The sequence below is a fragment of the Lepidochelys kempii genome, chromosome 1 (genome assembly GCF_965140285.1).
Source record: "Lepidochelys kempii isolate rLepKem1 chromosome 1, rLepKem1.hap1, whole genome shotgun sequence".
NCBI lineage: Eukaryota > Metazoa > Chordata > Testudines > Cheloniidae > Lepidochelys > Lepidochelys kempii.
This window is the reverse complement of record NC_136380.1, coordinates 117,641,723-117,665,251: the sequence shown is the minus strand read 5'-3', so window position 1 is coordinate 117,665,251 and position 23,529 is coordinate 117,641,723. Positions and strand designations below refer to the sequence as shown.

Below are 23,529 nucleotides of genomic sequence, written 5' to 3'. Positions count from 1 at the left end.
AAGGGCAAATCAGTTACTGGTCAAGCCCTTTTCATTTCGATCAATATCCTGCTATAGCTACACTAATATATAGTATTAGTTCTGGGTAAATCCTATCCTCAAGCTTGTAGTATCACCTTTCTAGATAATATTTTAATGAATGCTCATTTGATTCCCCTGTTACAATGAAGCTATATGGGCAGAGTTAGAATCTATTACTGAGATGCTGGCTGCTTGGAAATTATCCAATTCTTATAGGTGATTTTCATGCTCAGTTGGGTGGGGAAGATAAGAAATTGCAGCGTCTTTCAAATAGTACTTTTAATGACCAGTTGTTTGTCCTTCCCCCAAGAAATTCTAAAGATAAAGTAATAAACTCAGCAGGCTGGATATTTTTGGTGATTTTGGACAGATTCGGGCTGGGAATACTAAATGGTAGGGGCAGTGATGACATAGTGGGTCATTTGATTTATACCTCTCTTAGAGGGACAAGTATGACTGACTATACTGAAGTTCCAATTTTAAGTTGGCCTTGTTTTGCTAACTTTTCAGTGGCCCTTAAATATGATAGTGACCTTCTACCCCTCCAGGTTAATTTTTGCTATCTGGCCCCATTACATCAGCTGATCCCTGTTGGACAGTATTTCACTTCTAATTTCAAAGCCTTACATGCAAGGCGAAGTAAGTGTAATCCATTGGTTAAATCTAAAATTAAAGAGAATCTCTCCTGTAATTATCAGCTAGGGTGAAAAAAACCCACATCTTTTAGACCTTAGAGATGTGCATATATCACTTAATGTGTATAACAATATTGTACATAAATTACAGGTACCAAAAAGGGTTATTCCTTCCCTCTGAAAGATAAAATAATTTGGTATGACAGCAATTGTTTTCATAAAAAAGAAAACTGTTAGATGATGGCAAGGGAGGCCAGGAAAGGAAGCTCACAGGATTCCACCCAAAAGCTAGTTAATTTTAGGAAGCTTTATAAAAAATTGCCAAAAGAAAAAAGATGGAACATTGCATGGCATTGTGGAAAGAATTCAAATTTGCTGCCAAAATGAAAAATTCTTTACTTTTTTGGAAACTGGTAGCAATGGGTTCCAAGAAGATCAGGAGTAATATTTTTCTGTACTTCATAATGATAGGCCATCTATCACGCCGTCTGGAGTGGCTCACAACCCTGAGTCCCTACCTCAGGGCAGACTGTCAAAAAAAGGGCAGACCCCAAACTGGTGGTATGTCCTATAATTATATTTCACCAAGCCACAGACAAATGTGAACTCCTGGATCATAGAATCATAGAAGATTAGGGTTGGAAGAGACCTCCGGAGATCATAGAGTCCAACTCCTTGCAGGACCAACCCCAACTAAATCATCCCAGCCAAGGCTTTGTCAAGCCGGGCCTTAAAAACCTCAAAGGATGGATATTCCACCACTTCCCTAGATAACCCATTCCAGTGCTTCACCACCCTCCTAGTGAAATAGTTTTTCCTAATATCTAACCTAGATCTCCCGCACTGCAACTTGAGACCATTGCTCCTTGTTCTGTCATTTGCCATCACTGAAAACAGCCTAGCTCCATCCTTTTTGGAACCCACCTTCAGGTAGTTGAAGGCTGCTATCAAATCCTCCCTCACTCTTCTCTTCTGCAGACTAAATAATCCCAGTTCCCTCAGCTTCTCCTCATAAGTCATGTGCCCCAGCCCCCTAATAATTTTTGTTGCCCTCTGCTGGACTATCTCCAATTTGTTCACATCCTTTCTGCAGTGGGAGGCCCAAAACTGGATGCAGTACTCCAGATGTGGCCTCACCAGTGCCGAACAGAGGGGAATAATCACTTCCCCTGATCTGCTGGCAATGCTCCTACTAATGCAGCCGCATATGCTGTTAGCCTTGTTGGCAACAAGGGCACACTGTTGACTCATATCCAGCTTCTCGTCCACTGTAATCCCCAGGTCCTTTTCTGCAGAACTGCCACTTAGCCTGTCGGTCCCCAGCCTGTGGCAGTGCATAGGATTCTTCCATCCTAAGTGCAGGACTCTGTACTCGTCCTTGTTGAACCTCATCCAATTTCTTTTGGCCCAATCCTCCAATTTGTCTAGGTCACTCAGGACTCTATCCCTACCCTCCATCATATCTACCTCTCCCCCCAGCTTAGTGTCATCTGCAAACTTGCTGAGGGTGCAATCAATGAAGATGAAGATGTTGAACCAAACCAGCCCCAGGACTGACCCCTGGGGCACTGTACTTGATACCAGCTGCCAGTTAGACATTGAGCTGTTGATCACTGCCTGCTGAGCCCGACGATTTAGCCTGCTTTCCACCTTATAGTCCATTCATCCAATCCATACTTTTTTAACGTGCTGGCAAGAATTCTGTGGGAGACCATATCAAAAGCTTTGCTAAAGTCAAGATATATCACATCCACCGCTTTCCCCATATCCACAGAGCCAGTTGTCTCATCATAGAAGGCAATCAGATTGGTCAGGCATGACTTGCCCTTTCGGAATCCATGTTGAATGTTCCTGATCACTTTCCTCTCCTCCAAGGGTTTCAAAATGGATTCCTTGAGGACCTATTCCATGATTTTTTCCAGGGACTGAGTTGAGGCTGTAAGCCCCCGGATTCTCCTCCTTCCCTTTTTTAAAGATGGGCACTATATTTTCCTTTTTCCAATTGTCCGGGACCTCACCCAATCGCCACAAGTTTTTAAAGGTAATGGCCAATGGCTCTGCGATCACATCAGCCTACTCCCTCAGCACCCTCGGATGCAGCGCATCCGGCCCCATGGACTTGTGCACATCTTGTGCACAGCTTTTCTAAATAGTCCTTAACCTGTTCTTTCACCACTGAGGGCTGCTCACCTCCTCCCCATATTGTGCTGCCCAGTGCAGCAGTCTGGGAGCTGACCATGCCTGTGAAGACCAAGGCAAAAAAAGCATTGAGTACTTCAGCTTTTTCAACATCATCTGTCACTAGTTGCCTCCCCCATTCAGTAAAGGTCTCACACTTTCCCTGACCACCTTCTTGTTGCTAACATACCTGTAGAAATCCTTCTTATTACCTTTCACATCCCTTGCTAGCTGAAATTCCAGTTGTGCTTTGGCCTTCCTGATTACACCCCTGCACACTTGAGCAATATTTTTATACTCCTCCCTAGTTATCTGTCCAAGTTTCCACTTCTTGTAGGCTTTCTTTTTGTGTTTAAGCTCACTGAAGATTTTTCTGTTAAGTCAAGCTGGTTGCCTGCCATATTTGCTATTCTTTCTGCACATTGGGATGGTTTGTTCCTGCGCCCTCAATAAGGCTTCTTTAAAATACAGCCAGCTCTCCTGGACTCCTTTCCCCCTCATATTAGCCTCTCAGGGGATCCTGTCCATCAGTTCCCTGAGGGAGTCCAAGTGTGCTTTTCTGAAGTCCAGAGTCCGTATTCTGCTGCTCTCCTTTCTTCCTTTAGTTAGGATCCTGAACTCAACAATCTCATGGATACTACTGCCTAGGTTGCCACCCACTTCTACTTCCCCTACCAATTCCTCCCTGTTTGTGAGCAGCAGGTCAAGAGGAGCACAACCCCTAGTCCGTTCCTCCAGCATTTGCACCAGGAAGTTGTCCCCAACACTCTCCAAAAACTTTCTGGATTGTCTGTGCACTGCTGTATTGCTCTCCCAGCAGATGTCAAGGTGATTGAAGTCCCCCTTGAGAACTGGGGCCTGTGATCTGGTTGTCTGAAGAAAGCCTTGTCTACCTTATCTTTCTGGTCTGGTGGTCTATAGCAGATGCTCACCACGACATCACCCTTGTTCCTCTTGCCTCTAAACTTAACCCAAAGACTCTCAACAGGCTTTTTTCCAGTTTCATAATGTAGTTCTGAGCAATCAGTCTGCTCTCTTACATACAGTGCACCTTTTCTCCCCTGCCTGTCCTTCCTGAACAGTTTATACCCATCCATGACAGTGCTCCAGTCATGTGAGTTACCCCACCAAGTCTCTGTCACTCCAATCACATCATAGTTCCTTGACTATGCCAGAACTTCCAATTCTTCCTGCTTGTTTCCCAGGCTTCTTGCTTTTGTGTACAGGCACCTAAGATATTTTTCATGAATAATTGAGCTGACATCAAAGACAACGCCTATAGCCAATTCTGTAATAAACTATCTAAAGGTTTATTAGCTAGGAAAAATAAATAGAGTTATTTACAGGTTAAAGCAAGTCAACATATATACACAAATGCATTGCAGTTTAAATTCTAAGAGTGACAGAGTTGTAGAGATCTGTCAATTCAAAATGTCTTTCAGGCAGACCTAGGGGTAACCTCTGGGGATCTCTGGCTTCAGTTTAATGTCTCTGGCCCCATGAGAGTTCAAACAGTGAAGAGATGAAATATTTTCCTGTGTCTTTGTTTTATTTCCTTCATTCAGCCTCCAAGTCCATAGGATGAGCTTCCTTGCATGTAGCATTTCCAAGGTGCCATTGGGCCATTAACCAATCCTTTGTATTGTGACATTCCTTGATGACTTACCTGATTTTAATAGTTCTGGATGGGCAGGAAGAAATACTCCTTCCCATCTGCGTTCACAAGTTTAGAGCAAACATTTTCCAAGTGATACAGCAAAACTTACATATTTCCTTATAGCATGGAATACAGACATTACATTAATACATGCAGCAACTTACAAACATTCTATAGACTCTAAACACTAAATACATTCTTATAAGACTAATACCTATTTTGAGCAACGCTAATACATAAGTGAACTGGTCCGGTCTCCAGCTATGAGTTTGTCATCTCTTAGCTAATGCCTGCTACGTTGGCAAGAGCTGGCACCTGGCCTGCCAGCATCACACCATCTAATAACTTTTTGGCACGATCAGCTCTGGTAGCCTCCATTCCCTGTTCCCTTCCAGACTGTTCTGCAGTATCCAGTGAGGAAGTTAACTTTTTAATTGATCAATAATGCTGTAATAAAGCACCATGGAAGGTTTTTATCCCTGTAGAAGTATTTAAGGTAAACGTTGACTAGTGGGCACCTGTTTTGGCTAAACTTTTCTCTAATATAAATAATACAAGGATTTTCTCCTCAGGTTGGGCTATCAATATTATTATTCCACTTTATAAAAAAGGGGAATAGAAAAGACTCTGGGAATTGCCACCCAGTTAATTTATTAGACTTACACTAGATATCTTTTGGCGAGACTAGGGAGCTGGGCAGGAAAAGATAATTTATTTGCTGAGGAACAAGCTGGTTTCCAAAAGGGCCACTCCACTACAGATAATTGTTTTTTTTTCTTATTTGTTTCACAAATATGTGCCTCCTTCAGGGGAGGAAATTGTATGCAGCTTTTCTTGGTCTAAAATTGACCTTTGATTGTATTGATGGGGATCGTCTGTGGGGCAAATTGGAGATTGCTGGAATAGATCCCTGGTTACTTTTTCTTTTAAGAGGTCTTCACAGACAGTGACCAAGACTGGGATAGGCCTGTGTATAATGAACTGATTCTATTTCAGTTACAAAGGGGGTTCAACAGGGCTGTCTTTTAGCCCTTTTCTTCGTAATTTTATATTGATGATTTTGTTCTAGCATTAAAACGGGCTCAGTATTTCCCCCCGTAAAACCATGAATCACACTGTGACTATCTTTTTATATGCAAATATGGTTTTACTGTCACAGGCACCTTTGTGATTGAAGTGTTTTTTAAATGTGTTTGGTTTATACTCACAATGGGAAGGTCTCTTGATAAATTATGCCAAAGATAAAGTAATTGTCTTTAGTCAGAGACGGAGGTTGCATAAATGGAAGTTTGATGGCATTATATTGAACAAGTTAGCTCTTTTGGCTATCTGGGTATCTGGTTCTCACAAAATGGCTTGTGGGATAAGCATATTCAGGTAACAAAAGAGAAGGTCTCAGATTCAGTGCAATAGTGTTAACATTTTATCTGGACTTCTGGGGTCAATTGAAGTGCACTAGGCCTTAGAGTGTTTGAGGCTAACGTATAAGCTCAAATTTTCTATGGCACAGAAATGTGGGGGTAGAATGAGTCCCTGGGGCTGGAAGTGATTCCATACAAATTTCTTAGGAAGATTTTTGGTCTGCCAGATAATACTGCAGTCATCCTCCTTAGAGCTGAGACAAGTATGAACTCTATGCTGTCCAAAGTCCTAAATTGTAGCGTTAATTTTTGGATTTGAATAAGATGTACCCACAGCATTTGCCAAGGTTATGCTTAGAGGAACAGCTCAGCAGGACTCTCTCTCATAAATTTCCTTGGTTAGAGCATATTCAAAATTCTTTGCATTCTCTAGGTTTCACAGAATGGAAATGATTAGATTTAAGTTTAAAAAGGTGGAATCCATGATCAAATCAGGAATAGAGGATATTAATAAGCAATTGGATATGGCAGTTGTCTCTATTTCAGATGTCATCGTGGTTTCTCCTTGTTAAAAAAAAGACATATAGTTATGCCAGATATTTAGACAGTCTGTGTAATAACACACTGCCTTCACAGCTCTCCATTACCTGTCCATGCAGACAGCTTATTTAGAAGGCTGGTATGCTAGAATTGAGAATTTTAACTGCCTTTGTCCATGTAGTTTAGGGCATGTGGAAGATCTATCCCATCATTTATCACACTGTAATTTGGATTGCCACTTGAGGTTAAAAAGCTTTCTATATTTTTGTCCTGGATGCCTTGTTTTGTGACCTCTCAAAAAATAGATTTCAGAGTAGCAGCCTTGTTAGTCTGTATCCGCAAAAAGAACAGGAGTACTTGTGGCACCTTAGAGACTAACAAATTTATTTGAGCATAAGCTTTCATGAGCTACAGCCCACTTCATCGGATGCAGTGGAAAATACAGTAGGATGATTTTATATACACAGAGAACATGAAACAGTGGGTGTTACCATATACATTATAACGAGAGTGATAAGTTAAGGTGAGCTATTATCAGCGGGAGAGAAAAAAAACCTTTTGTAGTGATAATCGAAATGGGCCATTTCCAGCAGTTGACAAGAACGTGTGAGGAACAGTAGGGGGGAAAAATAAACATGGGGGAATAGTTTTACTTTGTGTAATGACCAATCTTATTTAATCTTTTTATTACTGACTTCAGCACAAAAAGTGAGTGTGTGCTAATAAAGTTTGCGGCTGATACAAAGCTGGGAGGTATTGCCAATTTAGAGAAGGACCGGGATATCATATAGGAGGATCTGGGTGATCTTGTAAACTGGAGTAATAGTAATAGGATGAAATTTAATAGTGAGAAGTGTAAGGTCATGCATTTAGGGATTAATAACAAGACTTTTAGTTATAAGCTGGGGATGCATCAATTAGAGGAAGAGAAGGACCTTGGAGTATTGGTTGATCACAGGATGACTATAAGCCACCAATGTGATATGGCCGTGAAAAAATCTAATGCAGTCTTGGGATGCATCAGGCGAAGTATTTCCAGTAGAGATAAGGAGGAGTTAGTACCATTATACAAGGCACTGGTGAGACCTCACCTGGAATACTGTGTGCAGTTCTGGTCTCCTATGTTTAAGAAGGATGAATTCAAACTGGAACAGGTACAGAGAAGGGCTACTAGGATGGTCTGAGGAATGGAAAATTTGTCTTATGAAAGAAGACTCAAGGAGCTTGGCTTGTTTAGCCTAACCAAAAGAAGGTTGAGGGGAGATATGATTGCTCTCTATAAATATATCAGAGGGATAAATACCGGAGAGGGAGAGGAATTATTTAAGCTCAGTACCAATGTGGGCACAAGAACAAATGGATATAAACTGGCCATTAGGAAGTTTAGACTTGAAATTAGACAAAGGTTTCTAACCACCAGAGGAGTGAAGTTCTGGAATAGCCTTCCAAGGGAAGCAGTGGGGGCAAAAGACCTATCTGGCTTCAAGATTAAACTTGATAAGTTTATGGAGGAGATGGTATGATGGGATAACATGATTTTGACAATTAATTGATCTTTAACTATTCACAATTGATCTTTAACTAAATAGGCCCAATGGCCTGTGATGTGATGTTAGATGGGGTGGGATCTGAGTTACTACAGAGAATTCTTTCCTGGGTATCTGGCTGGTGAATCTTGCCCATATGCTCAGGGTTCAGCTGATCACCATATTTGGGGTCGGGAAGGAATTTTCCTCCAGGGCAGATTGGAAGAGGCCCTGGGGGTTTTTCACCTTCTTCTGTAGCATGGGGCACGGGTCACTTGCTGGAGGATTCTCTGCATCTTGAAGTCTTTAAATCACGATTTGAGGACTTCAATAGCTCGGACATAGGTGAGAGGTTTATCGCAGCAGTGGGTGGGTGAGATTCTGTGGCCTGCATTGTGCAGGAGGTCGGACTAGATGATCGTGATGGTCCCTTCTGACCTTAATATCTGAGTCTAATCCACTCCCAGTCTTTATTCAAGCCTAATTTAATGGTGTCCAGTTTGCAAATTAATTCCAATCCAGCAGTCTCTCGTTGAAGTCTGTTTTTGAAGGTTTTTTTGTTGTAATATTGTGACTTTTAGGTCTATAATCGAGTGACCAGAGAGATTGAAGTGTTTTCCAACTGGTTTTTGACTGTTATAATTCTTGACGTCTGTGTGTCCATTGATTCTTTTACGTAGAGACTGTCCAGTTTGGCCAATGTACATGGCAGAGGGGCATTGCTGGCACATGATGGCATATATCACATTGGTAGATGTGCAGGTGAACAAGCCTCTGATAGGGTGGCTGATGTGATTAGGCCCTATGATGGTGTCCCCTGAATAGATATGTGGACACAGTTGGCAACGGGCTTTGTTGCAAGGATAGGTTCCTGGGTTAGTGCTTTTGTTGTGTGGTTGCTGGTGAGTATTTGCTTCAGGTTGGGGGGCTGTCTGTAAGCAAGGACTGGCCCGTCTCCCAAGAGTGAGAGTGATGGGTCGTCCTTCAGGATAGGTTGTAGATCCTTGATAATGCGCTGGATGGGTTTTAGTTGGGGGCTGAAGGTGATGGCTAGTGGCGTTCTGTTACTTTCTTTGTTGGGCCTGTCCTGTAGTAGGGGACTTCTGGGTACTCTTCTGGCTCTGTCAATCTGTTTCTTCACTTCAGCAGGTGGGTATTGTAGTTGTAAGAATACTTGATAGAGATCTTGTAGGTGTTTGTCTCTGTCTGAGGGTTTGGAGCAAATGCGGTTGTATCATAGAGCTTGGCTGTTGACAATGGATCGTGGGGTGTGGTCTGGATGAAAGCTGGAGGCATGTAGGTAAGTATAGCTGTCAGTAGGTTTCTGGTATATGGTGGTGTTTATGTGCCCATCGCTTATTAGCACTGTAGTGTCCAGGAAGTGGATCTCTTGTGTGGACTGGACCAGGCTGAGGTTGATGGTGGGATGGAAATTGTTGAAATCATGGTGGAATTCCTCAAGGGCTTCTTTTCCACGGGTCCAGATGATGAAGATGTCATCAATGTAGCGCAAGTAGAGTAGGGGCATTAGGGGACGAGAGCTGAGGAAGCGTTGTTCTAAGTCAGCCATAAAAATGTTGGCATGCTGTGCAGCCATGCGGGTACCCATAGCAGTGCTGCTGATTTGAAGGTATACATTGTCCCCAAATGTGAAATAGTTATGGGTGAGGACAAAGAATATTTGTTAGGAATGGTGTGTCTGTGATTCAAGCAGTTGCCCTATTTGCATGGTTAGCCACTAAAATAAGGCAAAAGCAAGTGGCACGGTGATCATATACTCATTAATGATGTATGTCCTTTTTAAAATCTGTGTTTATGAGTATTGTAATATATTATAATTTTGGATTTAGTTTTAAGTTTTGTTGTACTATTTTTTTTTCTGCACTGGCCCAAGGCCAAGGTGCTATTAATAAACTACTATGAATTTTAATTTCTAATAAATCTTGGGTTTGCTCATCTATAGGGGCCTGTGGAGAACAGTACCATGCTGACTCTGCTCCATATCTCACTGATAGAGTATATTGTCCTCAGTGAAAAGGTTAATTTAAGTTTGACAATGAGAAGGAAAAGGGAAGCAATGTAGTTATATATGTCTAATGTATGAGTTGGCTTATTCATTAATTGTTTTTTTTAGTACAGAACAGCTAGTTCATTCTGATCTGCAGTCCTAAAGAATCATAAAAACTTAGTTTCTTATTGTAATGATCTGTTAAACATCAGGTTTTATATCTTAACTGTGAAGGTGAAGAAGAAGAATATCTTGAAAGGGTTATTTGAAAGCTTTGTTAGCCTATTTTTAGACTTATAAAATCTATACTGGGTGTGAATATTAAGAAGGCTATTGGAAACAGCCACCCCTTTAAGACCACATTACATATAATATTTGTGCCTTTAAATTACTTTATTGAAATTACTCCTTTGGATGTAGTAATGAGGAAAGACTGTTCATTAACTATGCACTTCTGTTGTAGTAATTCAGGAAACAAGAAGTATGCCTCAAAACTACTGTGGATTAAAACTGTTAAAGAGGAGGACCTGAAGTGTAATTATACCTGCCTCTTGAAAACTACAAATAAACCACAATTTAAAATATTTAAACTGAAGAAAGGTACAGTATGATATAATACTCTTACTTCTGCTATTTAATGACTTACAAATACTATGTGTAGGCTTGGAAGCAAATTTTTAAATTGGTAAATGTCAATTTCACTGTACACACAAAAATTGATGACAATATATTTCCATCGATAATAATCAAAACACATGGCTAGGCAAAGTAAGAAAAATGCTGCTTGAGAACTTATTAAAACTTGATTTAAGGATATTTACTATGTATATTTTGACATGTGAAGCTAATGATTTGTATTTTAATGGTTATAAAGCTTTGACTTTTTGAATCTCAAAGTCTACTATTGTTAAAACTTGTCTGAACCCCTCCCCATAATTTCCTACAACTATGAAAATTTAAATCCGTAAAAATAAAAAAATGCTTAAAAATAAACATTGACATCATCCATTGAAATTATTCCCCCACCCCCGAATTATGCCAAGCCTAACTATATCCTTTAAGAATCAGCACTTTTTAAGGTAAAGCCTGGGGAGGGGTATTTCTCTGCATCCCTATTAGTACCCCCAAAGATCTCATCTCCACCATTTCCTCCTATGTATCTCCTTCTGGATGAGGAAAACTGGTTTCAACACTACATGGCACACATGTTGTCATGGTTACTGGGCTAACTACACCACTGTCCCTTCTCAGGGTCTCTCTGAGTGGGTCCCAACTTAGTAGTTACAGAAGTAGATTTAAAATAAGAGTCCTACAGGCATATTCCCTTACCTAAGCATAACCTCTCTATCGATAGCTCAGGCAGGCCTGGCTTATTCCCCCCCTCTGAGTTCACAGAAGCATCCTACACTGCTTGCTGTCTTCTCCCTCTGTCTCTGTGGGTATGTCTACATTACAATCACAGGGTGAGATTGCAACTCGAGTAGACATATCTGAGCTAGCTTTAAAATAGCAAGTGAAGCTGCAGCAGCATGAGCTTCAGTACCATCTAATTCCACAAGAAATTACCCAGGATCCCAGGTGGATTTAGACAGCCCATGCAGAAGTGCATGCTGTCACAGCTTCACTGCTCCAGTATCCAAGCTATCTAGATTACAGCTAACTTGGGTATGTCTACTCGTGACTACAGTGCAGACATACCCTGTGTCTCTCTCATACTGAAAAGGTGGGTGCGTTAATATCTTTTATTGGACCAACTTCTGTTGGTGAGAGAGATGAGCTTTCGAGCTTACACAGAACTCTTCTTCAAGCTTGTCTCTCTCACCAACAGAAGTTGGTCCAATTAAATACATTTGTACCTCACCCACCTAGTCTCACTAATATCCTGGGACCAACACAGCTACAACAACACTGCATAAAGATATCTCAGTCAGACTGTCAGCCTTTTCACTGACATATCCTGGCCTGGATAGAGCTAACTAGGTCAATTCTCCCACCAACTGACGGGCCAGCCATTGTTCTCTTCTAACTCCTTTGAATCTGTGTATGTGAGGATCACTTATCTCTGTCATCGCCTCACCTTTCCTCCCAGGTTCTATAATAACCCCTTTACAGCCTCCTGTGGTTTAGCTCTATTCAGTCAAGCAGCATTACAAAGCTGAATGGGGAAACTGAGTAACACACAATATTTGTCAAGTGTGACATTTTGGGGTTCTCCCAGACCAATTCATTTCACCCAGCTAAGGCTCAGTCTATTGGGCTTTATGTGGGTCAAGTGTGGGGCTGAGGGGGTAAAATACATCTCCTAATTTGGGGCCATGGGCAGGGTGGCAGTCCACAGAGTAAACCTTGAAAGCTTTGTCCCGTGTTTCATTCCCCATTTCAGTACAAACTGATGCATAGCCACATGAGACGTTACCAGGAAAGGATTCACACTGGAAGTAGAGTTCTCTAGTTCTAGCTGTCAGATAATAATGACTTTTAGTAAGAAAAATCATGTCGTGAGCCACTTGTGTCACAAAGTTGTAATTTCTTGGGCTTTTGTTTTACAGGGAATCCTCCAGATCTCCCCCGACATGTATTTACTACAGGAATAATCGTGGCTGTATTCTTTTCACTTGTTCCTGTGCTCCTGATGGTTCTCTTTGTGATATTCAGAGTTGACTTAGTTTTATTTTACAGGGACATCACTGGAAAAGATGACACAATAGGAGGTAGGATTTGGCAAATGCTGCCATTGAAACAAGTTCATTTAGTGATATAAAACTATTAATAAAATAGTGTACTCTGGCTTCAGGTAGGCCCTATAAAATAATGAGATGGAAACAAAAGAAAATCCAGGAGAGGAGGATATTGTGTAGGAATAGATGGAGAGGGGTAAACAAGACAGGACTTGCCTAGGAAAGAAGTGTCTGGGAGTGGGAGAAAATAGCAAAGGTGACAGATAGCATTACATATTGTTTTAGCATGCGTCATCCTATAATGTGTCCTGATTTTTTCATTCTGAAAGTCAGGGATTGGTTAGTGGAGGAGAGAAAGAAGGGACGATTCTGAGAAGACGAGTACCCTGGAGCTGTCAGATTCCTTCTGTGCTCACCTGACTTGTGCTCTAGATTCATGTGCTTTCTGGAGATCACTGGAGAGATGCTGGTTCAGTGTTAATGGGGGTTGTCAATGTCTACCTTAAGGAGAACAGGCTGTCACAAAGAAGCCATCACTTGTTGTTGACAATTGGCCAACTTGTTCTGGGTCTGATCTTTCCTTTGTGGTTTAGTTTCTGAGACAGTTTTGGTGAGACAGCCCTCATAGTATCTAGATGCCTCAGATTTCCTTAACCCTTGTCAGTCTGTATATACAGTACGTAGACTGCACTAGTTGCATTGGTTGCTAATCTCTTAATAATGCATGAAGATACATTGTATGTGCCAATATTTTTTCTATTCTAATTCTATTGTTGACCACAAGGCATTGTTGACTCACTTGAGGACCTCAGAGTGCATGGTTGGGGCTACACACTTGAGGAGATCCCAGAGAGCCCTTAGGGCCTCTGTCATGTGGAGTTTTACACAGGTTTTCACTTTATGTTCCCTCCTGTTAAACATATATAGGAGGGTTAGTAACAAAACTTGGGTTGTGGTGTTGACACCCAACTTGGTGTTTCTTTGTCCTCTGACTTAGATGGCACAGTGGGAAGCTTCTCCCAGTGTCTGGTAGAGATCGGGACATGGTAGAGAGTGAGGTGACTGACCTTTGATCCAGATAAAGCAAAATTGATGTTAGTAGGTTGGGGCGAAACAGTGGAAGCTAGGAAGAGGATTATGTCCATTTATTGTGATTGCAGATGTGTGTCCTTGACTTGTTTCTTGTATCCACAACTTGAGAGTCTGGTTAGATTCCCACTTTTCCCTGGATGACCAGATTTCATCAGGACTAGGACAGTCTTTTTCTTTTACATCTGGCTAGGAGGTTGAAGCTTTTACTCTTGGATACAGACCATGCTAGTGTGATTTCGTGCTTGTGTTACCTAACTGGTAGATTACTGCAGTGTGCTTTAATTAAGTCTTGATCTTAAAGCCTGCTTGTTAAGGTGGAGAATCTCACCAGAAACATGTTACACTGGTGCTTCATAACTGATAAAGGTGGACTATTGGTTTCTGCATGTACCATAAAGTTTTTGTCCTGTAAAGTCCTAAATAGCTTCGGACCCACCTACTTGAGAGAGCCTCTTTCCCCATATCTTAGTTCCACAGTTGAGATCAGTTAGAAGTGCTCAAGATGGAATTCTCTCAGTAGAAATGAGGTGGTCCATGTTTTTATGAGTACCTCTGAACTTTGGGACTTGCTTCACGGCCCTTGGTCTGAGAGAGCCTCAATTTGTTGAAAGAATAGGAGTACTTGTGGCACCTTAGAGACTAACAAATTTATTTGAGCATAAGCTTTCGTGAGCTACAGCTCACTTCATCAGATGTTCTTGAGCTATCCTTTGTTAAGCTATCCTTTTTACAATGGATTTTGGGAGGCGCTGCTTGAGGAAACTATATTTGAGGAGGACAGGGTGCTATTTTTCATTATTCAGTTATAAGGTTTAATTAGTTGCTATATATGGTGGAAGTTGCTGCTGAATTTGTCTTTATGTTTTGGTGTGTGTGTGTGTGACTAACTGCCAGCAGCACTTATGGCCTGGGAAGGTGCCTTTTTTTTGTTATGCTATTATAAATCTAAATGCATAAAATAAAATATATCCTGATTTTTTTTCCTTTTGACAATCTCCACATTGCAATACTGCCCAATAGTGGAATAATAATAATACCTGACTCTCTTATATAGAGCTTTTTCATCAGTAAATCTCAAAGTGGTTCACAGTCTTTAATGTAGGAGAAGAACTGAAAGAAACCTGGAATCCCACAATGCTGTTTTTACAGACTCACTTTTCAGGGTAAAACCATATTTTAATGATGCAAGTTTCTATCAATAAGTTCAGTTTAACTAGGTATGATTAGTGCTGGTCAAGAAATTTCACATTTCAATAATTTTCAATAAAAAAGGGACACAGTTTTTGCAACCCTTTTGGAAAACAAAGTGGGTAGATCTATTTGTGTCAGATTGAAATTGATCCTGGATATATTGTGTGAAAGGTGACTGGGCAGATGGATGAGAGAAAGCTCTTATCTCAAAATCGTTGCCAGTGGGGCAGTATTTATAAGGGTCGGGGTGAAGGGTCAGCTATCCTATGTGTAATGGGTGAGATCAGTTCAGTCACCAACAGGACAAAAATTGGTCATTTTTTTCCAGATGGAAAAGAATATGATGCTTTTGTGTCTTACCTGAAAGACTCCATATCTACCAATGTAGAAGAAAGAAAATTTGCTCTGGAGATATTGCCCAAGACATTAGAAGACCATTTTGGTTACAAATTGTGTATATTTGAGCGGGATGTATCTCCTGGAGGAGGTAAGCAAATGGAATGTCCTTGATATTAAACTGATACAAAATTCTCACAAAGATGCCAGGATCTGTAATTAGAAAGATCTCTGCAAATGTGGCATTTTTGCTTACGTGTCTCATTTTCAAAGGGGATTCTATTTTGGGGTGCAAATGACAGAATACACATTAAACAACATGCATGTAAAATCAGAGGCTGTTTAGAAAGTTTAGACTTATTCTGTCCTTCATTTCAGTGTGTGGAGGTAACCAAAAGAAGAGTTTGATCCAAAGGCTATTGAAATTAATGGAAAGATTCCTATTTACTTAAATGGTCTCTGGATCATCCACTAGGTGCATCTTGGCCAGAGTGCATCGAGGAGGATGGGGGAGTACTAGCTCTATGACATGCTCTTTCCCTTCCTAGAACATGAAAGGCCTACAGGATTGGGTATTCATAGCTTTCAGAGACAAGAATGAGAGAGGGTGGAGCATGGTAGCAGCAGCTCTCTGTGCCATATTATTTTCTGCTCTCTGGCATACAAACTGTGACTTAATGCTTCTTCAAGCATCATTAACACCCATAGACTCCCTACCTTGGCTGCTACCATGCAGCTTGAGGGCAGGTCAACCATTAACAAAGCAGTCATCAGATTTCCCAGGATTTGCACAGATTTTATAAGACCCACTAATTTTAGAAGGCCAACTCCTTTTCTCTTTCCAGCAGTGCATGGAATTACAGCAGATTTTGAGCCCCGATGGAACAAAGATCATAAAATTCTATCAGCTAAAATATGTCACTCTGCCCACCAAACAAGAATAATCTGTGGAGGGTAGAACATTGCCCTTTATCTAGTTAAATGCTGAGATTAATTCAGGGGAGAAAAACAATTTAGCTGTAGTGTTACCACAGAATGTGAAAGTTCTGCTTTTGGCTTTCTTCCTTTTCAGAAAGCTTTCTGTTTACAGCTTGTCAGAAACCTGAGAGATCTTAATGATTTGAAAAGTAAGCTTAGCTTTACAATACAACTGCTTTTGCTGTACCTGTCCTATGAAACACATTTTCCCCTATTTCTGTAATCTTTAAAATGTAGAAGATGAAGCCGCTTTTATTAAAACTGACTCAGAGTTATAGCTGACACCTATGTGATGGGTGCGGCAGAAATACTTAAAATAGATAAATGCGATCACATGGAATTTTGAATATACAAAGTCTATAAATAGATGACCGTTTACAAAGGCTGCAATTCTCAGACAGTACAGTGGGATTCCATGTGATTCTGAGGTCTATAGGGGAAAAAAATGTTTAGGTAATATTTTGGCCCTGCATGAGCATATTGTTACATGTTGCTTGCAGGATATAGGGCTTCTCCATTTAATTTCATTCACTGTTTTTAATAACAATTATTCTGCAATCCCTGTTTTAAGAAAGCACCAGGTTTTGAAAATCTGTGAAATAATGGTTTGCTAGATGTCATTCTATAGTAATCTATACTGTTACATTTGGCAGAGGGTGCTAGTATTACACACACTTGAGGTTATCTATGGTACAGATATTACTGAATAAGAAGATAAGAAGGTATCTGGTGGTACAAAAGGTAGTGAAGTGAGGATTAAAAGTTTAGTGAGCATTACAGGAGATGGTTAGCTGTGCATGGCTGATGACTTAATTTGGAGGTACTCTGATGTTCAGGATGGACCTTTATGGATGACCTTATCTGTTAAATAAGGAATAGCCAGAGCTGATATGTTGGTTTGTAATTGCTTTCCAACATGAAAGAAATGTATACTGACTACAGGCAAATTAGGATTCCATTGCTGTTTTGCATTAATTGATCAGAATTAAACATCTGAGATTTTTTTTCTCTCTTTTTTTTTTTCATATTACTTAGTAGCGTGATAGATTAGGAAGGAACAAAACATACAGTAATTTAGTCACTTTGAAATGTGTACAATATTATCACTACTGCTAAAAGAGGTCTTGAGTCAATGCTTGTACTTTCAACTGATTTTAATGACTGTATCTTTCAATTTACAGCCGTTGTTGATGATGTCCATTCATTTATTGACAAAAGCAGAAGATTAATCATTATACTGAGCCAGAACTACATTTCTGACCGAGTCATGTATGAACTTGAGACTGGACTGCATAAGGCACTGGTTGAAAGGAAGATTAAAATTATATTAATTGAATACATGCTTATAAGTGATTATAATTTCTTGCCAAAATCACTGGAGCTTCTACCATCCAGGAGAGTTGTGAAGTGGAAAGAGGATAAGTCTCTTCCTTCAAATTCCAGATTTTGGAAGAACCTTCGGTACCTGATGCCAGTGAAAGCTTCCAGGACAAACATCAGAAGTCACAATAATTCTGTGAGCCCTACCTCAGAAGAAGAAACCCAAGCAACAACTGTGTGTTGGGAGTCTAAAACATTCTTATAACCAAAAATTGGAAAAGAAACATGCTGCAGAAATGAGCACATGGTGTTACTTATATGGAAGATATTAAGTGCATGTGTTTTAGGGAGGCAATATGGTCCAGTGAATAGAGTACCGGCAGGGACTTAAGAGATGAGACAAATCCTCAGCTTGTATAAATTGTCATAGCCCAGAGGTCTAGGTTAACCCTGCCCCTCACCCCTTGGGGCTCTGACAGTTTACACAAACAGAGGAAATGCCCCAAGGAATCTAACCTGACTCTGCCTTGGATTCATTGTGTGACATGGGGCAGATCAAAACCTTTCTGTGTCACAGTTTCTTCATTTCTCATAGAAAAACATTAATTCTACTTATACACTTTTGTAAAGCAATTTGAGGCCCGTGAATAGTCTATATTTTCAAAGTATTATTATTTAGAAATGTGATTACTATTGTTATTTATGATTTGTATTGTGATAGCATGTAAGGACTCCAATCAGGGATCAGAGCCACATTGTGCTAGGCCCTATACAAACATATAACACAAAGACAGTTTCTGCCCTAGGGAGCTCAACATCTAGGATTTAGACAACATAACACAGGTAAATAAAGTGACAAATGGGAGGAGGGGAGTGATTGGTTGGAAGAAGGGGATGGGGAGGACAAGGTAACAGTAGAAATATGGTGTATTTGCATATATCAATCCTAATAGTAGTCTCAGTAGTTACAGGTAGTCAATGCCATGACCAGTGCCAGATGGTAGTTTTTTTGTAGGCATCATGGCAAAGCAATATTTTAGTCCCTAGATTAGTGTTATTCAGGTCAGAGTACTCTGAATAACTGTTTAGGTAAGGGGAGTGGGAAATAACACTTGCTCCAGAGAGGCCAGTAGGTACAACTTGTATCTGAGCTGTTTCCAGGCGAGGGGCCTGAGGCGATAGAGTCGAGGGTCTAAGGTCCTTTGATAGAGGGAAAAATAATTGCCGATATCTAAGATACCAGACTTGGTTCTCCAGTGCCTTGGCATTGTGGGTAGTTATTTACACCAGGTCAGACTGGTAGCGTTTTATACAGATTTTCACAGATATAAATGGTGACATAAGGTGCAAGACAGTGGTGAATCTAGGCCTCTATTTTGGCTTCTAGAGGAACAGATCTTCCAAGCTTATTCAGTATTTACAAGATCCAAAGTACAAAACTGTGCAGTTGCACTTGGTCAGGGTTTCTATGATTGTGTTTTTGAACATGGCTTTCAGATATGCACATGATTATTTCTTTCTTTCTTAAGCACATGAGGACTTTTAGGAAAGTGTTCAAACTCGGGCTCTTCACAATGTTCAGCAACATCAATCAAGTGCATAGTTGATAGTAACTCACAATAGCTGGTTTAATGGGATAGGGTGAACTTCCTTGACTTTTTTTCAACCTGATGCTCCTAAATCCTGCTACTACTAGAATGTTCTTGCCCAGTCTTAGGTCAAATGTGGAACTGGTTGGGAATTTTCAGTCAGCGTGATTTGTTTCTTGGCTACAGAGGAACCTGCAGGGAGAAAACAAAATTGACAAAAGGCTTCCAGGCAGGCGGCTGACAAGACAAAAAATTCTCTTTTTGTCCTCTCATTTTTTGAAATTTTGGGGGTGAAAATGTTTTCAAAAACATGACATTTTTTCATAGGAAGGGATTTCCATTTTCCAGCCAGCTCTAGTCAGATTTCCCACTGGATCTTCACAGACCAAGCTGAGGAAAAATAAATATGCTCTCAAAAATCCATTCAGGTGCTATGATTCAAGATTACCTCTTTGGTACTGGAATCTGAAAGGGGCGTGGTTCATATTTTTTAAAAAAGCTCCCCAAAAGCAAAGAGTACAAAATCCATTCCATCTGTAGCTATATTGACGCCACAGAATTACAAAAGGGTTAATTTAGCCCTTGGAACGTAATCCTGTACACCAGGGAACAAAGGGGGAAAAAAATCAAACATAAGTGAAGTGTCGAATTCTAAACTGTATTTCCATTACAAATACTGCAGAAGTCCAATATAAAATAGTAAGTAAGACAAGCCCCACTGATGATGAAATAAACCTTACTTGTGCCCAGAACATGGGAGAAATTGTTCAAGAGTAGTTCATTATAGGAAATGTGTTACCTCATTAATGCCCACTGCTGTTAATGAGACTCTGGATTGTTTGCTGCATGCAGCACTGTATAGAGAGTCTAAGAGCATATAGCCACAGTACTGTTTAAGGGATGATACATAGTTCCCTCATCCCAGCAGGAATTCCAGGAATTATTTTTTTCTGTTTGTAAAATTCTTCCCAGGGCACAAAGGAAGCACAGTCACTGCATTACCTTTGGAGAAATTGCTCCATCTGCTTTTCTCTGTACCCAGCTATCTCTGCTGGCCTCATCCTCTCCCCATTCATTGACCACTCCCTTTGTGGAAGCCAGTGTCAGGAACAACCATAACCCAATGAAATTCTTGTATTCTCTGGAAGGTGTGGGGGATTGCCAATACCTCTTCTGTCCCCTGCCTTTAATGCAGGATTTGAAGGGTTTGGGGACAGGGAGAGAGCAACACTTTGATACCATTGGAGTTGTATCACCTGCCCATGCTGTTTTGTATGTGTTCAAACTTTCTGTTACATCCACTTTATTTGTACCTGTGTTTACAAGGCATTTCTTACTTCCTAAATGTCCAAACTGCATCTGTTTAAAGGCAGATTTCTAAATGGAATTCAATACCTCCGTCATATTGGAAACATCTTTCATTTAATTCCACCCCTCCTTTGTTAATGACAGTACTTTCTCACGAGTCTTTTCCTTTCCCCCTGGGTACCTTTATAAAAGCCCTTCCTGTTTTTCCTACCGCCAGACCCCTCAGATAGCAGAGATGGAAGCTGAAGTGTGGCTGTAGTGCAAGGGGCTGCATTATGAAGTTACAAATCCCTTTTGGTGAAAGGGGATATTCTGCTTGTCGTCAGTCGAAATTAAGTGAAAATAAGGCCTGCACTTTTTATGGACAGAATCTGTTCAAAAATAAAGACTATTGTAACCTTCTGGGACTTCTTAAATTTTGAATTATTTTTAAAAGTTTTAAATATGGATAAGTGTTGTAATTCCTGATCATGTTCATAACAACTTAATTTTAGCAGCATGGCAGAAGATATGGCATATGGTTTGGTGTTGTATAGTTATTTCCCTTTCTTTCTTTTCCTTAAGTATGAACTTAAGTAAATGACTGTTTCTTGCTATGAAATACATATATGATTTGGACCCAATGTTTGTGTCTCTTCCACAGCTATATAAGTAGTTAACCTTTCAGTGTACAGTGCCTGTTTTATTCTTTATTACAGCACCATAAATTTATATAACACTTTAAAACCATAGGGGAAAAATTCCTATTGGCTTTAGTGGTGGCAACATTGGCGTCTGTAGGGTAACATCCATTTCCGGCACCAAAGAGGTTACAGCATAGCACAAATTGAAAAAGAAAGAAAGTTGAAAGATGAAATCTGATAAGAAAATTGAATTTGATGCACCAAACCAGAGAAGCCAGGAATGGGATCCAGGAGGGGAATGATGGGGTCAGAGCCTTTGGGAGCAGCATTTTGAACAGACCGGCAGGGATATAGGTGGGAAGCTGGAGCAGAGAAAGGTACCAAGGAAAGGTGAGACTAAAATGTGGACAAGGAATTTATCAGTGGGCAAAGTGATCAATTGGTGGATCTGGGTTATTTCAAGGATTTAGAGAGTTGGTGGGGGGGGGGGGGGGGAGAAGCAGCGAGAGAATTCAGAGGTGAACCTGAAGTTGTTAGCCTGCGTCATGGGAAGGGTAATGGAACTGGCAAAGGTGATACAGAAGGAAGTGGTGTAGAGAGATTAGGGAGAAAGATGGGATGTTTACTTTTGGAGAGAATGAGTTTCAGATGTCATTGAGTCATCTGAGAGGTGATGTCTATAAAACAATTGGAGATGTGAGAACAGGTAGCAGGTGGGGGTCAGGAGATGGGAGAGAGATTTGAAAGTAATTGGCATAGACGTGGTAGCTGAATCAGCACAATCCTGTGCCGTTGGCTGTTTTTCAACCAGCTTGTAGAGTGGTCACAGTGTTTGGAAAATTTGAAATTGAAATGAAAAATTTTCAACATTTTTTTACAAAAAATGTACCTGCATTTATCGACCAGCCCTAAAATGTAGTAGCTTTATACATGGCACCCCCTCAGAACCATGGCAAGAATTTGAGTGGAACAGTGTGTAACTAGCATTATGATGACTACAAACAGTAGGTAAGATACTGAGCTGCAAGAGTTCAAAACTAGAAATTCCAATTGTGACAAACCTAGCACAGCTGCCTGTGGGTCAGCCAGGGGAGCTGCTTCCTCAGCTTGCCTGAAAGCGGCTGCAGATAGACCATAAGGGTCCTATGTTTCCATTTCAGCTTCAATATAGGTTAGATACATGGGGGAAGACTCCAGCTAGGGAATTCCACTGGTTGCTCTAGTGTCTGGCCTCTAGTGGGTAGAGAATATATGCACCATTTGAAATGTAACTGCCATATTAATTAATGAAAAAGGATTCCCACCATAGCACAGAATATAATAGACTCATGACTCAGTGTATTCTGTAATTCTCAAGTCCACTGACATGCTTAAAACTTTGTGTCACTCTTGTGGAGGAGACTTTGGCAGGTCTGTGGCAAAATTTCAAAAGATCGTTACAACAAGTTTCACTTTACTGTACATTGCAAGATATCACTGTGCTTCAACTGCATCAAGGGACTACCTTGCTGTGGAAGGCTGGCACAAAACAGTATTTGCCACCCTGTAGCTGGGACTTAAGACTTTAAAAAACTGAGTGGCTGAATTCAGATCTGGTATTAGCACTCACAGTGCCATCTGAGGCAAAATATGATTGAGCACTGATGTCAAAGGGGTTGTGTCAAGGTTCCTTCCCCACTCTGAACTCTAGGCACAGATGTGGGGACCTGTATGAAAGACCACCTAAGCTTATTCTTAAGAGCTTAGGTTAAAAACTTCCCCAATGTACAAACTTTTTCTTGTCCTTGAACCGTATGCTGCCACCACCAAGCTTTTTAAACAAAGAACAGGGAAAGAGCCCACTTGGAGACATCTTCCACCAAAATATCCCCCCCAAGCCCGACACCCCCTTTCCTGGGGAAGGCTTGATAAAAATCCTCACCAATTGGTACAGGTGAACACAGACCCAAACCCTTGGATCTTAAGAACAATGAAAAATCAATCAGGTGCTTAAAAGAAGAATTTTAATTAAAGAAAAGGTAAAAGAATCACTTCTGTAAAATCAGGATGGTAAATACCTTACAGGGTAATCAGATTCAAAACACAGAGAATCCCTCTAGGCAAAACCTTAAGTTACAAAAAGACACAAAAACAGGAATATACATTCCATCCAGCACAGCTATTTTACCAGCTGTCATAAATATAAAGGGAAGGGTAAACCCCTTTGAAATCCCTCCTGGCCAGGGGAAAGCTCCTCTCACCTGTAAAGGGTTAAGAAGCTAAAGGTAACCTCGCTGGCACCTGACCAAAATGACCAATGAGGAGACAAGATACTTTCAAAAGCTGGGAGGAGGGAGAGAAACAAAGGGTCTGGGTCTGTCTGTAGTCGTCTTGGCCGGGGACAGAACAGGAATGGAGTCTTAGAACTTTTAGTAAGTAATCTAGCTAGGTATGTGTTAGATTATGATTTCTTTAAATGGCTGAGAAAAGAATTGTGCTGAATAGAATA

General features: G+C 40.6%; 1 protein-coding gene across 3 annotated transcripts in view; it reads left to right on the top strand.

Annotated features, from left to right (window-relative positions):
* Window positions 1-20,924, top strand: part of IL18R1 (interleukin 18 receptor 1) — a 41,055-nt gene extending 20,131 nt beyond the window's left edge. For all 3 annotated transcript variants that reach the window (XM_073351595.2, XM_073351605.2, XM_073351583.2), the window contains exons 8-11: window positions 10,390-10,526; window positions 12,476-12,637; window positions 15,216-15,374; window positions 17,383-20,924. In XM_073351595.2, the coding sequence (XP_073207696.1) occupies window positions 10,390-10,526; window positions 12,476-12,637; window positions 15,216-15,374; window positions 17,383-17,786 (862 nt within the window). In that variant the 3' untranslated portion in view covers window positions 17,787-20,924. The remainder of the gene's footprint in view (window positions 1-10,389; window positions 10,527-12,475; window positions 12,638-15,215; window positions 15,375-17,382) is intronic.
* The last annotated feature ends 2,605 nt before the right edge of the window (window positions 20,925-23,529 follow it).